Source organism: Ambystoma mexicanum, chromosome 4p (assembly GCF_040938575.1).
Source record: "Ambystoma mexicanum isolate Mex_15411 chromosome 4p, UKY_AmexF1_1, whole genome shotgun sequence".
Classification (NCBI taxonomy): Eukaryota; Metazoa; Chordata; class Amphibia; order Caudata; family Ambystomatidae; genus Ambystoma; species Ambystoma mexicanum.
In genome coordinates, this window is record NC_090927.1 from 667,352,476 (window position 1) to 667,373,078 (window position 20,603).

General features: G+C 48.5%; 1 protein-coding gene across 3 annotated transcripts in view; it reads left to right on the forward strand.

Moving 5' to 3' along the window:
- The window catches only part of COL19A1 (collagen type XIX alpha 1 chain), a 2,241,461-nt gene that overhangs the window by 2,052,721 nt on the left and 168,137 nt on the right, over positions 1 to 20,603 (forward strand). For all 3 annotated transcript variants that reach the window (XM_069606203.1, XM_069606204.1, XM_069606205.1), the window contains exons 43-44: positions 13,720 to 13,773; positions 15,791 to 15,835. In XM_069606203.1, coding sequence (XP_069462304.1) covers positions 13,720 to 13,773; positions 15,791 to 15,835 — 99 coding nt within the window. The remainder of the gene's footprint in view (positions 1 to 13,719; positions 13,774 to 15,790; positions 15,836 to 20,603) is intronic.

A 20,603-nucleotide genomic window follows, 5' to 3' on the forward strand; every position in this document is an offset into this window, starting at 1 on the left:
GAGGTTATTAAGGGGCTGAATGGGCTGTTGAGGACCAGATGGGAACGGAGTCTGGAAATTTGTATATGGGGTAAACACCCAGGGGGAAAAAACAGGCTTGGCGGGTTCCTATTGATCTTGGCGAAACGCTGAATGGCTATAGCTTGGAAGTGTTCACAAGGCCCGGCAATAAATATGTGGCGGGTGGATGCCTAGAGATGGGGCATGGCAGAACTAACGATTATACAGAAGGCAGAAATTGAAATGGAAGGGGAGGGGCTGTCGATACATTGGACTCAATTGCTGAATGACTTGTCAAAGGACAATGATTTACGGCCATCGTGAAAAGTGACTGGGGAGGGGTGAGGAATGGGGGGGATAAGGATAAAGGGGGAGGAAATGGACCAAGGGAGTAGGGGTGGAGCTGTCCAAGTCTTAGAGCCACCGCCGATCATTGTGGACTGCTCGTGGTGACCTATTGAAGGCATGGAGGCCAGGAGGACATAATCTGGACTCTGCGGGGAGAGGGGAGAGAGGATGGGTGGAGGGGTATCCTCTGGGGTTGTGATCTCGATGCTGTTATAAAAGGTTAATAGAAGGTTCCAAGGGGGGAATTGGGGGCTAGGGGGAAGGGAATGTCGGGATTGTTATCTCTTTCTGGTTTGTTACTACAAAATGCTAATAAAGAGTGTTTAAAAAAAAGATAGACCTAAATGCAGGTTACCACCAGCTAAAGGAACATAAGGACTCGAGGTGCATTACAATGTTCTCGGCGCACCTGGGACTGAAGAGATACAAAAGACTAAACTTTGGTATCTCCTCTGCAGCTCAAGTGTTCCAGCAGAGAATACAAACAGTCCTCCAGGCTCTCTTGGGCATCTTAAATGTCAGCGATTACATTCTCATCCTTGCAGAAAACAGAGCAGAACACATGCAGCGACTAGCAGAAGTCCTCGACTGACTAGACAAAGCCAGCCAAACAGCCACAAGGATAAATGTGAATTTCTCAAGGAAGAGCTGACCTTCGGCTTCCTGTTTAACAGTAAGGGTATGTCAGCAGACCCCCTCAAGGTTGCATATTTCAAGGGAGCAACAACACCCACTTCAGAAGTGTGCAGTTTTTTAAGAATGGCAACATACTGCAGGAGGTTCATAAGCAACCTGGCAACAATTTGGGAACTACTGCATGCCCTGTCCAAATCAGCCGCTAAATAGGAATGGAGCAAACACTGTCAAGAAGCCTTTGAGTGCATCAAAGAGTCCCTATCGGCCATATCCACTATGACATACTACGACACTCACTTACAGACATTACTATACGTCGATGCAAGCACAGTCAGACTGGCAGCTATTCTGGTGCAAAAGTCCCAGTCGGGTAGAGTACAACCGGTAGTGTATGCATCCAGGGCACTAACCCCCATGTAGAAATGTTACTCCCACTTCCTGAAAAAGGCTGTTGCCATACTGTAGGGGTGCAGACATTTTCAACTTTATTTGTACGGAAGTTATTTCAGGACATACATGGATCGTAAGCTGCTAATTTGCATTTTCACAGGCTTGGCACCACACCCCCGGCAAAGATCGGAAAGTGGCTGCTACATTTACATTAAAATGATTTTTACCTCATTTACCAAGCAGGAGCCAACAACCCCGCAGATTTCCTGTCCAGGCATCCCCACGCCGCAATGGCAGCCAAAGTAACAGAGTCCACAGAGACAGAGGAGCACATTTGCCAGATCATACAAGCCATCAAATGAAAAGCAGTCAGTGTGGCTGACCTCATGGAAGCACCGAACACTGGTCCATGCTGCAACTCGGTGAAAAATGCGATACTGGCAGGGGGGTGGAATTCCTTTTTACAAAATAACCACAATCCAACAACAGCAGCAAAGGACTTCCTAGCAGGTGTATTTACGGTTCGCCACAAAATTTCTATCACAAGCGAAGGACTTATGCGGAGGGGCACACACATGCTGGTACCACTCAGTTTGCAAGACAGAATTGTCACCCTCACACACAAGGGGCATGATGGCATCACCAGAATGTGCACGCAAATATGCAACAGGGTGTGGATCCCACAAGTGGATGCCTAAGTGGAAAGCATTGTGGCTTTGTGTCTCCTGTGGCAGGCCACAGGCACATCCCCGTTACCTGAGCCAATTAAGTCAGCCCCGAGAGGCACCTCTCGATTGGGAGACAGTAAGCATAGACTTCTGTTTCATACAAGAAGAGACTTACCTCCTCTTAGCCATCAACGAGTACTCCCAATCTCCAGAAGTGGCAGTCATCTCATCAGTTGTCTCGGGAGGATAGCTCAGGGGCAATGTGCTCGCCTTGGAAGCAAGACGATACAGAGCACCGAGCACCACAGGTTTGATCCCTAGGTCCGTGCTTAGAAACCTCTGGGTATTAAGCGCGTTATGGATAAGCTATCATATATCATATCATAAATGGAGGTGGAAGCAGTGCGCTTGAGAAGATGTTAGCGACACATGGGCTATGTATATCCATAAAGAGTGATAACGGGCCCGCATTCCACGGCAAGCAATTTGCAAAGTACTTGGACAACCTCCACGTACACCATCACCTCATCACACCTCAATGGCCCTAAGCAAACGGGGATGCCAAACGGTTTGAGGACGAACAACAAATGCCTCAGGATTCCAAAATCTCAAAATGCCCCATGTAAATCTGAACTGTACCTTTTCCTTAGAAACTTCTGACTAACGCTACATGCTTCTAACGGACACCCGTATTCAAAGCGAATAAACAAATAAACAGTTGAGTGACAAACAACAGGCCAAGGATCCCAGCATAAGTTTGGGGATCAGGTATTGGTTCTCCAGAACACTATAAAATCAAAGCTAGCCAGCCCTTTCGACATCACCCTCTGGACGGTAACTCAATGGAAAGGAACCACAATAACAGCTGGGCGAAACAGCGAGACAATATCAAGGAATGCGTCATGGTGCTGGAGAATTCCAGTGACAATGTGGAGAGAGAACCAGGGTCAAACAGACAGAAGGAGAAGAGAAGAAGAAGAAACTATCGGAGTCGACATGATCAGGAGGAAAGAATGGGACACAGCCCCAGCCCTGATGGCTGGAAAGAAGGAAATGAGCAACCAGCCCCAGCCCTCGAGGAAACCCAGCATTCATTCCACACGTGAAGGCAATACAGCAGCATGACAGGTACCACCTGATGGTGACAACTAGGTGCCCAGAAATGTTAAGTGACTATGGGGGTCATTACGTGGTTGGAGGTAAGTAACAGTCCTTACCGGCATGGAGCAAATACTGTGTCCATGTAGTAAAGAGCTCGCTAATAGAGGGCTATTACGAGTTCACCTGCACAAGCTTTGTGCCATGCCAGTAACGAAATTACTGCCATGCCGCTAAAGTCCAAAAAATGGCCCTTAGCGGTATCACAGAAAGCGCAGACAGCACTAATGGCATCAATGGACGCGGCATTAGCAGTGACCGCTAATATAGCGGTGCCCGTAAAAAAGCGGAACCGGAAGTAGCATCGTAGCACAGGAATGGGAAAGAGCACGGCGGCCATCTTGAAAAACACAATCCATTGCCATCCTCACCACACAGGATCGGGATCCTTTTTCTGACCACAGAAATCAACACGCAGCACCAGCATCATGCACAAGGCAGTAAAGAAAGGCACTTCCCGGCAGCGCAAAGAGCACTTCAATGAGGATGAACTCACGATGCTGGCCTAGACACTTGCAGACAATGCAGAGTTCGATTTTGCAAACAGCCTCAAGAGGGATGTCCAAATTAAAAAGAAAGAGATCTGGCAACTTGTTGCCCGGAAAGTCAGCGCCGTAGGCAACACCCCCCGTACCATCAAGGATGTCCGCAAGTGCTGGGATGACTTGCGCCTGAGAGTGAGGAACATTCTTTCCACAAACCGGAGCCAGGCCATGGCTACTGGTGAAGGACCCAGCTCACCAATAAAGCTAATCCGGTGGGAGGAGATCTGTGCCAGCACGATTGGCCTAGAGGCCATAGAAGGTGTGGGCGAGATGGAGCGTGGCGCCATCTCATCGGCAGAAGGAGGTGAGTGTCCTAAGAAAACCCTGTAATGCTAAGTATTATGATAGTCCACCAATGTGTCTGTCCAAAGAGGCAATGCGTGGCCCAATACATACACATTGACACATCCCTGCCTAGATGCCGTCCGCAGCACGGACACATGCACATGCACTCAGCATGGCAATTCCATACCTGACACACACCACACAAATATAAAAATGACATAAGTCACACTGCACACGGCCACAACAGAAAAGCATGTCACATAGCATACGCCCGCCCCAACATGAGTGATCCCGGCGGATGCCTGCATGCTCCACCCATATAGCAAGCAACGTGATCATCACAACTCCACTGCCTAATCCCCTCTAATGTGTAGAAGAGCAATAATACAAATGTACGCATGATGCTTGTCAAACCATCACTCATGCCGTCCCTCTCTTGGTCCCCCACAGGCTCAGATCATGACAGCGAGCCCCGGTAATCACCCCCAAAGGCGACTACACCCCGGAAGAGGGCCAGGAAAGAAGGCAACAGGCCTTCCAATTTCGAAAGGCCCAACAAGCCACGACAGGCACTGAAGACAAAAACAGCCAGGATGCCACGGCACTGGTGCCGCTAAGGTCCATTACCACAGTCCCCACAGCACCTGTGACACCTGCACAGGAGACAGTGGGCGATGGGGCACAATCTGCAGAGAACAGCTCTGTTGGGGAGGTAGCACCTACGGCACCCCAGACACATGATGATGTGCAGGGCCAGGTGTGTGTGCCTGTCGAGGACGACTCCTCGGACTTTCCTGCAACACCAAGTCCTGCCCCATCCCCCCAGGTCAAACCTGTCGATTTCTACCACAACACCACACCGGAGCAGTCTGGAGAGGAGTATGTACAAGGGAGCATGAGTCCCACAGAGGACCCACATGTATTTGGGGATGACACACATGCACCCTCTACCTCCACTGGTGTACAGGCGGGGGTGCAGCAGATGGGAAAGGCAACGCTGCGCCAGGAGGAGCTCACAGCTCTAGTGAGGCAGTTTGTCACAGACAGTGCCCAGGCAAGGCAGGAGGGGCGCGACAACACTGGTTCCCTGAGGCAGGCCATTGAGACAAGCAGCACAAGGATCTGTGAGGAAGTGTCTGCACTGAGGCAGGTCCTCGCCCGCGTTGCGGATTGCATGGAGGCTGATCGTCCGACCCCCAGACTGGATCAAGCGGCTACCCCTTCTTCATCAAGCGCCACCCAAACCAGCCCCCTACACAGGTCAGCGCGCACCTTGCGCCGATCAGACATGCCACCACCAGGTGCAGGAAGTGGAAGGATGTAGAAGGGGCAGCCTGATGAAGGCAATGGACACAGACACATGAAGCATTTGCTTGGACTCTATGTGTGGGGGAGTTGTGGGTGGAGGGGGGAGAGGGTGTGTGGAGGAGTTGTGGGGGGAGGGGAAGTGGGGAGAGGATGTGTGGGGGAGTTTTGGGGGGAGAGGGTGTGTGGGGGAGTTTTGGGGGAGTTGGGAGGGGAGAGGGTGTGTGAGATGGAGGGGTTGAGCACTTAATTCTGTTCGACATTTTAATGCACCCGTTGTGTAAAAAAAATACTTGAGTGGACATTCCTTGTTGCATATGTGTCATTTATTGATATACAGTGCATATTGTACATGTGATCCCACACCCAGTGCCCTCTGTCCTACTTTCATGTCACCCTCTGCACCCATGTGTGTTAGAAATATTGTGCAATCACTGACTGATGCACAGCACATCCCTCCTGTGCATAGGCACCGCGATTATGTGCGCCCACATCTTCTTCATCCCCTTCATCCTCACCAGGTGGTTGCAGTTCAATGTCAGGGGGCTGGGGCACGTTCCGTCGGATACACATATTGTGCAGCATGACACATGCCATGATGATCTTGGCCACCTTCTCATGCCTGTAGAGGAGTGCCCCACCCGACCGGCTAAGGCAGCGAAACCGTGCCTTCAACAGACCAAAGGTCTGCTCGATGACCACACGGGTACGGGTATGGGAACGATTGTAGTCCTCCTCGTGCCTGTTCTGTGGATTTCAGACAGGGGTGAGGAGCCACGGCTTCAAGGATAGCCACTATCACCTGCATGAGAGCAAATTAAAGGTATATGTTAGTTGATTCATGATGGACAGCTGTACTTGTCACACATGCCTGTAGAGAATTGATGGTCACATGCACATGTCCCTGGTTGTATGCACACATTTCTCATGCCCTCAATGTGTTCTGTGCCATGGACTCATGGTGTGGGTTGCATCTTCAAGTTGATACACGGTGTACACTGTCTTGATGTTGCTCATTCATTGTGGATTCATACCGCTGTGTTTGTGTTGAATATGTGATGTGTAGTGTTCCGTATGATTTACTAACTGGCAGCGTTGCCAGTACTCACTGCATTATTTGCCATTCAGCACTGATTATTCCCATGGACACATGCTGCACTCCTGTGGTGATGGTGGCCCTGTGACAGGCAGTGGATTCCCTTGGTGGTTTTGTTCAGTGCACTCCCATGGGTGCTTGTCCTGTGTGGTGATTTGCTGCAGACAGCTGCATAGTGATTATTCACAGCATGTTGCTGGATTGTGTTACGGAGGGTGAGGTACAAGAATGGGTGGTGCATTTGTTGTTGGATGTGGGGTGATTTTAAGTTTGGCATGTTGAGATAGGTGTCCAGCTTACTTCATTGCTATGGAATTTGGTTGTCATGTTCAGTTTGGGATGCTTTGGGGGACAGTGTTTTGTGATGCGCACATCGTGCTGTCACATCAACAATGACACCATGGTGGTGTGTGCATCTATCCCCCCCCATTTCACTGCCATGTGCCTGCCATGCAACTTACCAAGAAGCCAGGCACGTCGTCCTGCATGTCGCTCCATGTAGCGTGGTAGCGTGGAGTTCCGCAGGACCATTGCGTCATGAGTTCATCTGGGATATTGTGCACAACAATGTGTGATGATCTTGCTGGTGTCACATACCATCTGCACATTGATGGAGTGGTATTGCTTGCGGTTGCGGTACACCGCCTCCATGTCATGTGGGACCACCAACTCCACATGGGTGGAGTCGAGGGCACCTATGCAATTTGGCATGCCTGCCAGTGCATGGAAGCCAACTTTTGTATCAAAAATCTCCTAGGGAGTCCGTGGTAGGGATATGTAGTCCCTTGTGTGCTTCAGGAGGGCATCCAGTACTTGAATCAGCATGCGAGAAAATAAGGGTTGTGATATGCCATGCATGTGCCCCACTGTGTGCTGGTAGGTGCCTCTGGCAAGGAAGTGGCTCACTGACACTACCTTCAGTAGAGGGGGGATGGCGGTGCGTATTTCAATGAGGCTGACAATGTCGTCGTGTATCATGTCCACGATGGTGGTGATGGTGACCCGGTCCAGGCGGTACATGGTGTGGATCTGCTCAGGGGTTAGGTTGAATGGACTGGCTCTGATGCGAGGGATTGAGGGCTGTCTGCGTTCTACCACTGGCTGCACTGGTGGGGCATGCTGGGCCTGTCTCACCCTCCTCCTCCTCCTGCGTCTCCTCTGTGGTGCCTGTTGTTGTTGTTGTTGCTGGTGTAGCAATGCAAGCATGTCCTCCAGCCCCAGTAGTGCTACTACTAGTGGAATCATTTTGGTATGGGAAGGGATGTGGTGTGTGGGTGTGCTCATTTTGTGCTGGTCCAGACTCCATTGCCTCCAACTGTGGTGATTGTGTGCACCTGTTGCAGTTGGGAACACTGCACATAGCAGTTTACGGGTGCTTTGCGATGCAGATATTGCTGGCATGCCGGTATCCCCTATTAGCGCCTTCATGATGCCGGTATTTGCATGTCTGCCTGACTTGTGATATCCTCCCATTAACGGCATCCCGGTATTGCCGGCCTGAAGGCCTGTGTGCCCTTGCGGCTATTAGCGGCACCGTTATTGGCGGTGCCTCTAATACCGGGTTCTTAGGTCAGAATAGCCTGGAGCGGTATGCGATGATGGTTATTCTTTACCGGCATCGTTTTTCCATTACCTCCAACCTCATAATGACCCACTATGTGTTTTAATCTGGGGCTGTAATGTGAAGAACAGTAACAAGGGCTAATTTGTACATAGTTGTCATGCAGAAAGAAGAGGGATGTTGTATTCATACCATGTCACCTTGTACAGTGGTAATGTGGGAATGTGTGATGTGGGGACTTCCGGCTGGAAGCCGGCAGTTACTCACCGACAGCAGACCAGGCTGATGTGTCTGATTTAGTGCTCCTGTGGCCCGCCATCATTCCTGCCCCCACCCCCACACACGGGCAGGAATCCTGTTTGAACACCTAGTTTCAACATCGCACTAGCCATTCCCTGCTTATCAGGCTATAAAGTACACACACATTTTACTACTCATCTCTCTACTTCTCAACTCAGACTACTATCTTCAAAAGGGCTTTCATCCTCACAGTGCTTCGAGGCCATACCAATGGCAGCAAGCACTATACAAATGCCAAATAACATAACACAGGTGTTTTGCACCCACTATCCAGCACTTTCCCTACATATTTTAGGACTGGAGTTTGCATCTGTCTGAGAATATGTTAGGAAGGCTGTATAGTTAGATAAACACAATGTTCTTTAAGGAACACCCATGTCAAAGGATTTGTTCACCATTTAGATCGTCTCTGCATCCTCCCATCATCAACAGTGTTTTTTTCGATGGCTTTTTTTGCCGAATTTTCTTTTCTGAAAATGTTGTTTTTTATTTTTGGGGGTTCCCCCTACACAACTTTGCCCACTCCCCTTTTAATTGTACACTATTCCTGACCCCTCACCCATTATATACCATTACCCACAACGCCATATATTTTTCAATGAGTTTCATCAAAGAACGATTATCAGCAAAAAAACATCAAAAAACACTGCCAATGAATTAACGTCTTACCCATGCACACTGATCATAGGAGGTCCCGGTGTTATCGTAATTTTTCAACATTTCCATCTTTATCCATTTTTTTATTCTTGCTAATTTTCTTTGTTTTTTTACCACATTTATGTTTTGCTCTATAAAAATGTAAAAACGAGCTTTCTTCCATATATTGAATTGAAAAACATGCAGTGCTTGAATGCTTGTAATGGGATGCTTGCAAAGCGGGGTTCTTCCACATCAAGCCACAATCCGATTTCACCTTGGAAAAATGGCTTGCTATCGTTGCTGACCTGCGAAGCATGTCTGCAGCCATGTAAACATCTTGAAAGGGAAATACATTGATTTGAACCCTGCTCCACTGAGTAACTTTCCACAGCCATTGGACTGCAAGACATGGTGGACAGCCTGGAGACCTAACCAAGAGACCTTCATTTCGGTTTTTTCTGTTTTTACAAATAAATACTGAAATGAGAGTTCCAACTGTATCACTGATGCAGATGGACCTTAACTCTGCCTTTAGGCAACCAATATGCATATATGTTTTTGTTTATTTTGTTTATATATTTATTTTGGAAATAACACATGAGGACAATGGAGCGTGCTTATCCGCCATTGCCTCAAGGATGGCCATCAGCTTCCTGGAAGTGAATGGTTCCACAACCCAGCTACTGCTCCTCAGTGTCAAATACATGATCAACCACCTACCCATGCAAAGTCTGACACTTGTCCTTGGTCAGTCACTCACCACCAGCACAACAGTCAATAGGCTAGAGGTGATACTACACAAAAACCCGGATACAGTGGAATCACATAAGGTAATTCTGCCCTGCCTGAAATTGACAGGAATCATCATAGATCGTCCTGTTTTACTGTCGGACCGGCCATTTCCTATGGGCCACACAGCAGAACTGCCTGTGCCTAGGGAGGGTGGCACCTTCTCTTTGGAGAAAGAGACCTTTGTAGCCCGGCCCTGGTTCGGGAAGGGCACCCGTGGACCCCCTCCATATGGTTCTTATTGAGACCCATGCCCCGACCCCCTGCAAAATCCACCACATTTTAGTACAGCTCTGAATTGGTCTAAAATTAAGTGGATTTAGACACCTTACCACCAGTTGTGTAATATCAGCCCTGCATCCTGAGCCTGCGTTACCCAGAGGTGACTTACCATTGGACACAGCCCATGCTAAGGCAGGCACGTCCATTCCACGCCTACCAGTGGTTCAGGTGATATTACCCACCAATGGGAACCTGGGTCTGGGACAGCAGGGCTTCTTTAATGGTAGCCGCCGAGCGGTAGCAGCATGATAGTGGTCCACCACCGCCCATTTCTCCAATGAAGCCCTAGTAGTCACCTGTGAGCTAACAAATCAGAGCACCCACATTGGAGCTGGGTTTAGCCCCCATCTTTCTCCTTATAACCCATTGCATTATTTCCACCGCACTCGAGGACAACCTGATATAAGTTGCACGTTCTGAATACTCACAAGGCATAGTAGCTTCGTCCCTTCTCACCCCCCCCCACTGCTCTTAATTATTGTGTTCTTCATGTATTTCCCACCCTTGCTCCACCCCTGTCCTGCGGGTGCTTTGAAACTGTATGTTCTTATTGCCTAACAAGCAAACAATAAAATAAATTTAAAAAAATTAAAAATGAATCAGGTGAAAAAAAAAATACTGGGGCTGGATCAGTCTGAACCTGGATTGACTTCACTAGTTTCCCATCACTAACCAACTCCCCTTAAAGAACCTTTGCCTCACTTTGCCTCACTCAAAAGCGCATCCGCGGATAGGCAGCGAAGTACTTCGGTTAAATTAAACTGAACTCTAGCACTCCAACTGCTTCCCACAGGCCTACGCGACCATTTGCCCCTGGTAGCCTGAGCACACTAGAGCGTGATACTATGATACTGGGCTGTGGGCCCTGGCTCCCCACAGCATCTGGTGTGAAAGCGACCACCTAGGCCGTATATTTTAAGAATCCTCCCTTAGCGCTCTGCCCAATAAGGAGGGCCTTTGTGGGAATTCCGTAATACAGAGCCATGCTACATAGGTCTGTTATTCATTTGAACAGGAACCCTGGCGCCCTTCTTGCTAAATGGGGTGATTTCGGCAGCGGGAAGGAACCGATTCTTTCATAAGGAGCAAATGCACCGTGGCACGAGATGTGCCATTGGAGTCATCCCGGGAAAGTTGCACTTTTTCCTGAGGGGCTCCCGCAGAGGTCGCTTAAACACTTCCGTTTCCGTCAGAAAGGCTGTTTGGCGCTTTTGGAAAATATCAGACCACGTCCAGTTGATGTAGTGAATCTTGATAACCCCCAGCATTGCTCACAGGAATGAGACAAAGGGATTGGCACATTGCTTAAAGTGTGTAAAGGCAAACCGACGTTCCCTGGCATCAAATAGAGGGGTGGAATTCTGCTGAGCTAGGCAGCATGTGTCCCAATCGGTTTCTTGCAGCCCACAAATGCCACCATGGCCTGGGCATACGGAATGGTCATGCAGTGTGGCCCTGGCATTGCCCTCTTCTCGGTCACATCCCACAGGACACAATCCTCAGAGTGGCAGGGGCAGGCGGGCTTCTTAAAAAACATTTGCACGTTTTGAATAAGAGGCACTTTATCAAAAGATGCTCAGCATAACACAACACTCCTTGAAGTTCTAAAAAGGGAGTCCTGTTTCCCTATTTTAAGAAGATCATTCACTCCAGTGAAGGACATGCATTCTGCTTATAAATCAAGTGGCTAAAGGCAAACCTGGCCAAGAGATTTTATTACACCAGTAGCGCTTTAAAAACACCAATTAAACCATTAGCTCTCAGAAGACTGCTTTGAAAAAACCTTGATAGGCACTTTGTGAGAAAATTTGGATTTTAAGGCTTGATAAAGTAAGCTCAAAGAGATCCGGGGGAGAGGGGGGGTGATTGTGGGGGGGGTTTGAGTGATGTGGTTCAGAAAGTGGGTGGGTATCGTCATAGGTTAATGAGCCATGGGCATGGCCGTGGGCAGTCAATGAGTGAGTAAATAACCAAACAACACCTGCAAGTGCTGTGTCAATCATATGTCCTCTCTCCCTAGCTGTACTCCAATGCATTTCACAGCACAATGGCACAGCCAAAACTAAACAGTGTCGGACTGGCCCACATGGAACTCTGGAGAATTCCTGCTGGGACTGGCCTACATGGAACTCTGGAGAATTCCTGATGGGACTGGCCTACATGGAACTCTGGAGAATTCCTGCTGGGACTGGCCTACATGGAACTCTGGAGAATTCCTGCTGGGACTGGCCTACATGGAACTCTGGAGAATTCCTGATGGGACTGGCCCACATGGAACTCTGGAGAATTCCTGCTGGGACTGGCCTACACGGAACTCTGGAGAATTCCTGCTGGGACTGGCCTACATGGAACTCTGGAGAATTCCTGCTGGGCTTCTGCACCTTGAGCCACTTTTCTGTGGGTACCCTGTTTTTCTGCTACTCCTATCCATCTGCTCCACCCTTTCCTTCCATCTCTCCTCCCATCTAAATCCACCTAAAGTAAAATATTTGTTGATAAAGCAATTATTATATTTGTCCTCACTCTTAATAACTCTTATATATCAGCATTTTGTTATGTTGAACAACTTTTTAATCTGTATATTGGAACAAATATGCTTTAAAGTTCACCATTTGAACCCATTTCTCCAGAGTATTCTTGGGAGAAAATCCCCACCCCAACACTACACTTAGAGAGGTTGGTTTTGCCAGCTGCATTCAGCCACGTAGGGCAATGTAGGGCCACTGGACAAAACATTTCCAAGGTCACTTCTGGTTCCCAGTCCAAAGGACACTACATCACCACACATTTTCTAAAGCAAAATAATGAGACCAAAAAAGCAGGTATAAAGATATTGTAGTTTGGTCCAAGTCCCTGTCCTATCAGTGATTCAGAACAGGTGCCATGTAAGCGTGTGCTCCTTATTCATCTTTCTGTGCATCAAGTATGTCTCCCCCTCTGCATGGAGCAGGCGAGAGAGCGCGGCTCTCCCTACCCTGCTGGCATGAAAGCATGGGGAGGGAAATCCATTGGCAATGAATTGGCCAAAACTGGAAGATGCTGTTGTTAACCTCTCAGACAGGGCAACAGAGGCGCGGGAAAGAGCACAGGGTGAATCGGAAGCAGAGAGGGGAACCACTGGATGTATGTATTTATTGTTTTATCGTTTGCTTGTCAGGCGCTTATACAATAAGCAGATACGGTTTCAAAGCGCCCAGAGTGCAAGGGAGGGAGCAAGAGTGGGACAGTACATTACATGGAGGCGGGCGGCTGAACATGGCAAACGTGCCAGAGGCCAGGAGCAAATACGCCGAGTGAAGACAGCGCACTCTCGCCAAGAAGCTCTTTGCCATGAGGCAGCTGCCTGAATGTGTGATGCGGGGGAGTGTCCAGCCTGCTCAGGTGTTCCATGGCAGAGTAGGGGAGATGGTCGCTGCCAGACACAAGGTGTGCACTGTTACTTGCAGGAAAAAGAGAACGCAGGGGCAACAGTGTGAAATGCCCTCCCGGTGAGAGATTTTATATCCAGAAGTTCAATCTTGCCCAGTGTAAAGGTTTAAATGACATCTCTGATGCTTGAATTCCTGCCAGTGCGCTGCACATGGTATATTCTTATCTCATACACCTTTTAAGTGATGTTTCCATACAAACATGTAAGTTGCGATTTAAAAAAAAAAAAATGGTCAATTCTAAGAGGTTTATGATGGAACATGTAATTACAATGGTTTCTTTCCCTAGGGGGAGCCAGGACCAATGGGGCTGCCAGGAATGGAAGGCTTCCCAGGAGAGAAGGTAGGCCCTGCTTACTAGGGAGCCAACGGGTGCGCTTCATTGCGTCACGTGTCCATGCCCACTCGCGCTCAGCAGCAATGGCCGCTGTCCCCATAGACTGGCATGCTGTGCTGCTGGCGTGGGAGGCTGGCATCAGTGACAAGCATGCATCTGTTTTTTTGTAAATGGCACAGAGGTGTTCTTGGGCCTTAATTTTGGCAATTCATGACTATTGCAATGAAAGTAAAACACAGCAGACCTGGCTGGTCAACACATACGACCGAGCTGCCATCTACCTCGGTCTTGTTAAAGGACTAATGTGATCATATGTGACCATCTCCTGTTGCAACTCTTTGTACAAGCGCTGTGATACCTGTGGGTCTGGGCGCTACATAAATGTTATAAGTACATTCATAAATGAAATGTAATAAATAAAGTTAAATATATTTGCATTAAAACATCACAGTAAAAGAAATGTTGCACATGTGAAAGTATCCCTTGGCACACTACTGGTTATTAAAAAGGTTACCAGCAAGTAACAGGGACGGAAAGAGTGTATGCGGGAAAAGTGAAGAATAAAACAACTGATTATGACGCTACGTTTTCGACAAGGGCGCCTCTTACACTAGCAGAACGTGGGTTCTCGGCTAGCCAATCGGAATGCCAGATTCCCTGAGGAGGGTGGTGCCGCGTTGTGTGTGTTGCCAGGGCTGTGAGTGGGGTAACAAATTGAGGGGGGTCCTCATTTGGGAGCGTGGTTTGTGGGATGGGCGTGACCTAAAAAAATATGCAAACCGCAAGGTATGCACACAAATATATATAAATGTTATATATTTGTGTGCGTACCTTACTATGGGTTGTGTACTGTGCAAGCCATCTTTTCTACACATAGAAATATATAACTTATTTCTATGCTTATAAAAGATGGCTTGAAAAGTAAAGTACGCACATGAATATATAAATGCTTACATCTATATATTTGTTTGCGTGCCTTACTATGGTTTGTGTACTTCAAGATGGCTTGCAAAGTACACAAACCATAGTAAGGTACACACACAAATATATAACATTTATATATTTGGGTGCATACCTTACAGTTTGCATACTTTGCAAGCCATATTTTAAAAACATTTCTATGTTTATTAAAGATGGCTTGAAAAGTACACAATTCAATCCATCTTTTATAAAGCTTTGACGACGGACAAAGCCTAAGGTGTCTTTGTCCGTTGGCAAAGCTTTATAAAAGACTGCTTGAATTGTGTACTTTTCAAGCCATCTTTTATAAACCTCGAAATATATGTCAAGGAATCCCCAGGTTCGCCGAGGGTCAAAGACGCCTCGGTGCCTGACTTAATGGCAGGGGCATCTCCTGAAGTGGCTGCGGCCGTGGCGGGGCAATGTGTCCGCCAATGTTGCGGTGGGACCTGGGGGGCCCCCGGCAGGGCCCCAGCTCAGTCCAACTTTTTTGAAGACTGCCGGAGCTCGATCCCAGCTGGCGGCCCCAGCCCACTTAAAGCACTGTGTGTTGCTCAATTGTGCATTCAGGACAGATATCAGCAGTCCTTTTTTCAGTCATGAAGAGCAAGGGGTTACCCTTTCACCAGTACAATTCAGCAGCATCAATTGATATAAGCCACACACACGCAGGCAGGCCTGAAAGGCACATGTGGTTTGTAATGAGTGTTGGTTGAGCAACAGATGTCGGCGCTGCGGCAGGCAGACAGAACTCTTCCCACACAGTGAGCCACGAGTCATGGGTCTGACATGTCTTCTTGCCTTCAGAGGCACGCCTCGCAGCCCCCACACGTGCAGGAATCCGAGTGCCACCAGCCCGAGCACACGCGGCCACCTGCATGACTGACAGCTCCCTGCTGGTGGATGGTAGCAGGAATACGGCCTGACTTCTGCTTCGCCTCGAGCTACTTGTGTGATGTGCTGTGATCCAGTGTCCCATTGGTCATGCGTGTACGCTAATTAGTTCCCTTTTTCAGTCACTATTGTTCATATATGACAACTAGATGTGTATTTTTCTTCACAGGGAGATCGAGGTCAAGCGGGTCCCCCTGGCACAGCCGGCTTAAATGTAAGTCCCATTTTCACCTTCTCCAGGTGGTCTCTTCCTGTGCAATCTGTTCCTTCCTTGATTATTCTTTCCCAGGCGTGGGGGTGAGATTGTCAAACTGTGTGTGCCTGTGGAACAATGCAGTGTCTCTACGCACTATGGTGCAGCTGGCGCAGTACACGTGACTATTTACCAGCGTACATCTCGCACCGTCTGCGGAGTTCCATTCCGCCGGCTAGAGCAGGGCTGCTAGGGTGACCTTGTGTCCCGGTTTTGCGGGGACTGTCCCGGAATTTGGAGCTCTGTCCCCCTTTGTCAAGATTGTGGTTCGACTGGAAACTGCAGTGGTCCCGGTTTTTGGTAGTAGGTCTTCACAGCTGGCAGGCAGGAATGCACAATCTCACACAGAAGAAATACTGCGTTTTACCAATTAATATAGTGTTAGTTTCTGATAAATTAATTGTAATATGTGTTTATTTGAACAGTGACGCTTAAACCCCCATCTTCTCCAACCGCTAATGAAGTGTAGTGCCTTGACAACCCACTTTCAAGAGTTAGTCCTTCTTTCATTTTCATGTTAGTTGCCCAGTCACGGTTTTTTACTTTTTAAATCTAATCACCCTAAGGGTCCGCAACCTTGGACGTGCCCGATGTTTTGGACTATTATTCCCATCAGTCCTAGCTAGTATAATCAATGGGGAGAGATCATGGGAGTTGTAATTCAAACCGTCTGCTGAGCCAAAGGCTGCAGAGTCACGGGTTGTGGGTTTTGGGCCTAGATTGACCTTTTCATGATTGTTACTAGATGGGTCAGGCGAGACATGTGTACATTTGTTTCATATCAGTGCCATGTTATATGTACTAAATCATTACTGCGGCCTAAAATGTGCTAATGGCGCTGGGAATGACTGAACCAAAGTGGGAAGAACGGGGGGGGGGGGCTAGCAGGGTTGGGTGTTAATTCCTTGGCTCCTGGGCAGTTGCTATAGCAGCATGTTGTTAATTCTTCAGAATTCTAGTCAGTGTGGCATGTACTCACATGTTTGTCTGAAAGGTCATGTCTACAGTCAGGTGTTCTATGATCAGAGCCGGCCTTAGGGGAGGGGGGGCAGGGAGGGAAGAGGTGGGCAACTGCCCAGGTCACAATGACCCGACCAGGGCACCATTACCCCCCCCCCACCCCGCCACTCCAGGTCGTGGGGAGTCTTTTAAGAGCTCCCCCGAGCTGGCATAGTGAGAAAAGGGTGCAGCAGGCGCCCTTTTGTTATTAAATGCGCATGTGGTGGTGGGGCGCATTTAATAACAATAGGGTGCTGATGCTTGATGATTACCTCCCTGCTCCGTCCAATGCGTGAGCCAGGAGGTTTTCATTGGAATAGGGCGCTCATGCATCAGCATGCATGAGCGTCCTATTCCAGTGATTAACCCCCTGCGAGGCGCCAGAGCAGGGAGGGACAAAACAAATGTGGCACTCCCCTGCCTCTCCCACTGTCAACCAGGGGCGTGCAGAGAGGGGGGGCGCCAATTCGCTCTGGGCGCTGCTGCGTCTAAGGCCAGCCCTGTCTATGATAACTGTTGCTCTCGAATAAGTGCTTTTAGCAATGGTGGCCCAAGTGACCAGTTTGCAGACAGCACCGTCTCTGGTAGAATCGGCATTTAGTGTGGGGGTTTGCATTGGTGGCTCCCTGTTGAGCTGGAACGAATATCCGAGGAAACTGGAGCCTCTAAAGCATTTGTTTGTTTTGGGGTTCGGGAACTTGGCTGATATACAGACTGTTGGGGGTTGGTCGGGACCCCCCAGCACCTTCCGTAAGCCCCCAACCCCGAAGGACTCAGCCGGAGACGTCCTCTCACTTTGGGCTTCCCAGTCGCTCTGACGCGGCCGCGAACGCCCCGTTTATTTATGTTGCACGCGGCAGCGTGCAATGTCACGCCAGCGCGTGCGCGCCCAGTCATTGGGCAGCGCCACACAGACCACCTCGAACTAGCGCGTGTCAGGAATGCGGCCCTCAAGCTCCTACGGTGGCGTGCAAGCAGCCCCCACCTGGACTTTCCCGTCGCTCTAATGTGTGCTCGGCTCGCAAGCTTACGTGTGAGCTCCCCGAGGGGTTTGTAGGATGTAAATGAGAGTAGTCTTTGACCACTGCAGGGGTCTCGCAGCAGCAAGGCTTGTTAGCAGTCTGTGCCCCCGCCCAATGCATCCGAATCCGGGTCTCAGGAGGAGAGGAGACAGGAAGGGTACATTGGATCAGCTGCAGACAAACTCAACGTGAATTATTCACCAGATGCAGGGCAAGCAGAAAAAGGGGTTATGGGCTTATTTTTGGATGCATGTACACCAACATTTGTTAAAGTTGCTGTCTAGTGATATGTGTGGTGTAGAGGAGGAGGACAAGACTAGGGCACACTGTTACGTTATGTTATGCTATAGTCACTTGTAGCGCAAACATACACGCAAAGGCATCTCGGCGTGAGGATTTCCAAGATAAAAGGCCTGTATAATGTAAAAAGAGGGGGTTTTCAGAGTCCGCCTACATTGGAGGTGGTTCTCCGTCCCTCTCAACTCGGAGGGTAGACTATTCCAGTGCTCTCCAGCAGCAAAGGAAAAGGCCCGGCCTCCCACTCGCGAAAGCCGAATTTTGGGAATCGCCACCAGATTGGCTTTGCCCGAACGAAGGAATCAACCTGGGATGTAGGGGTGACATTTATCTGTAAGATATTCGACTCCCTATCGCTGTGTGGCAGAATATTAGTACTCTCAAGCATTCCACAGAAGCATGTAGGCTTGTTTGGGTATGGGAACCGATTGCGCCCTGACATCCAAACCCAGTCGATTAACCCCGGGAGAGGTGAGCCTTAGGGTGGGTGAGAGTGGAGGTGGGAAGGAAAAGAACACGTTTTTGGAGTGGGTGGGTGGGGGCTAAAATCTGCATGCCAAACCTGCCTGGCCACCTTTAGAAACAGACCGACCTTTGGGGATATGGTAGCGGTCACAAAACATTACTGTTGGAGAGTGAGTAAATAGTCCGGAGGGCGGGGGTGGGGCGGTTAAGAGAAGAGCAAAATCACGTTCTTGCCATCTCGTCATGTTCCTTAGACATATCTACTTATCTAGACAACTCGTGTTCTCATAAATGGGCTTCAGGTTGCAATGCAGAGGGCCAGGATGGAGGCCGGGATGGAGGTAGACAACATATTGCGAGCAGTGCCAGACCTAAGAATCATCAGTGAGGTCTCAGTTGGAGGACCATATAATAGCAGAATACCATCAACAAACACAGGTTGCTACCTATCACCCTCTGCTGGTAGATTCTGTGTAGGCAGTAATATACACATGTCTCGGTTCATGGATTAGGGGCAGCATGGAGACGGGTGGGTAGTGTTTGCTTCACTAGGAACGCGTGTTAACTTGTATTTCCTTATCTGAGCCAGTGGCGCTGCAGCGGTAGAAGGCCAAGTTGCATCGGCCTAGACATTATTAGCACCTTTTTACTTAGTGGGGCCTTTTTGGCAGGGTGGGCGGCTGTATGATGTGTTCCAGATAAGAGATTAGGGTAAGTAATCCTATGCATGGTGGAAATATGTGAATATGTAGGTATGCTTAAACTTCCCAGTACGCTCCCCGGCTGCAAGCACTTGGATATGCCACGGCTTGCGCTCTCTAGCACAGCCGAGTCAAGAGACGGCCGTGCAAGAAAGGCACATTGCTGTAGGTAGATGTAAGGGAAGTCAGGGTGATAGTACCAGTCACCAGATCACCAAAGCTGCTTCACCACACTCTGAACCACACAGAAAGGCGTAAGGGCTATTCCTGGACTACCCAGCATCTATCCTGGATCACATCCAGCATTTGTTCAAAAAAGGATTTTGGAAACTTCATTTGGTTCCTTAGTGAGTGCTGTTACCAACAAGGTGAGATCAAATTATTTGATTTACAAATGAGTTCATAAATCCTCCTGAAGATCTACCTAAGGTTGCTGAAACAAGTACAGAGGCAATGAAGATATTCCTGAAGATCTACCTAAGGGTGGTGAAACGTGCAGAGGCGATGAAGATATTCCAAAAGATCTACCTAAGGGTGATGAAACACGCTCAGAGGCGATGAAGATATTCCTGAAGATCTACCTAAGGGTGGCGAAACACTGCAGAGGCGATGAAGATATTCCTGAAGATCTACCTAAGGCTGGCGAAACACTGCAGAGGCGATGAAGATATTCCTGAAGATCTACCTAAGGGTGGCGAAACACTGCAGAGGCGATGAAGATATTCCTGAAGATGTACCTAAGGGTGGTGAAACACGCTCAGAGGCGATGAAGATATTCCTGAAGATCTACCTAAGGGAGTTGAAACACTGCAGAGGCGATGAAGATATTCCTTAAGTTGTACCTAAGGGTGGTGAAACACGTGCAGAGGCGATGAGATATTTGAGATAATTATGATAATTATGTACAATCTTGGACCCTGAAAGGAATTGGCCAAAGAGGTGGTCAAGTTACGATTAAGGAACGTTTATTTTTTGATTATGAAGAAATCAACTACAAAATTATTTTTAAAATGGTGTTCTTGCTAAAGGAATATTAATTTCTTTATTGAAAGCTGTTAATTGATTCTAAGGAGACTGTCTATAGGGCACTTTTCCTATCTAATAGCTACACATTCTTACACATTATTGATTACTTTTGGGCAGGCACAAAAGCAGTAGTTAAGAGATAAGTGACTTGTCATCCGAAAAAAAGGTGAATATCGCCCTAAACCCAGGTGTATTTCTGCACGTATACAATAGCCACAC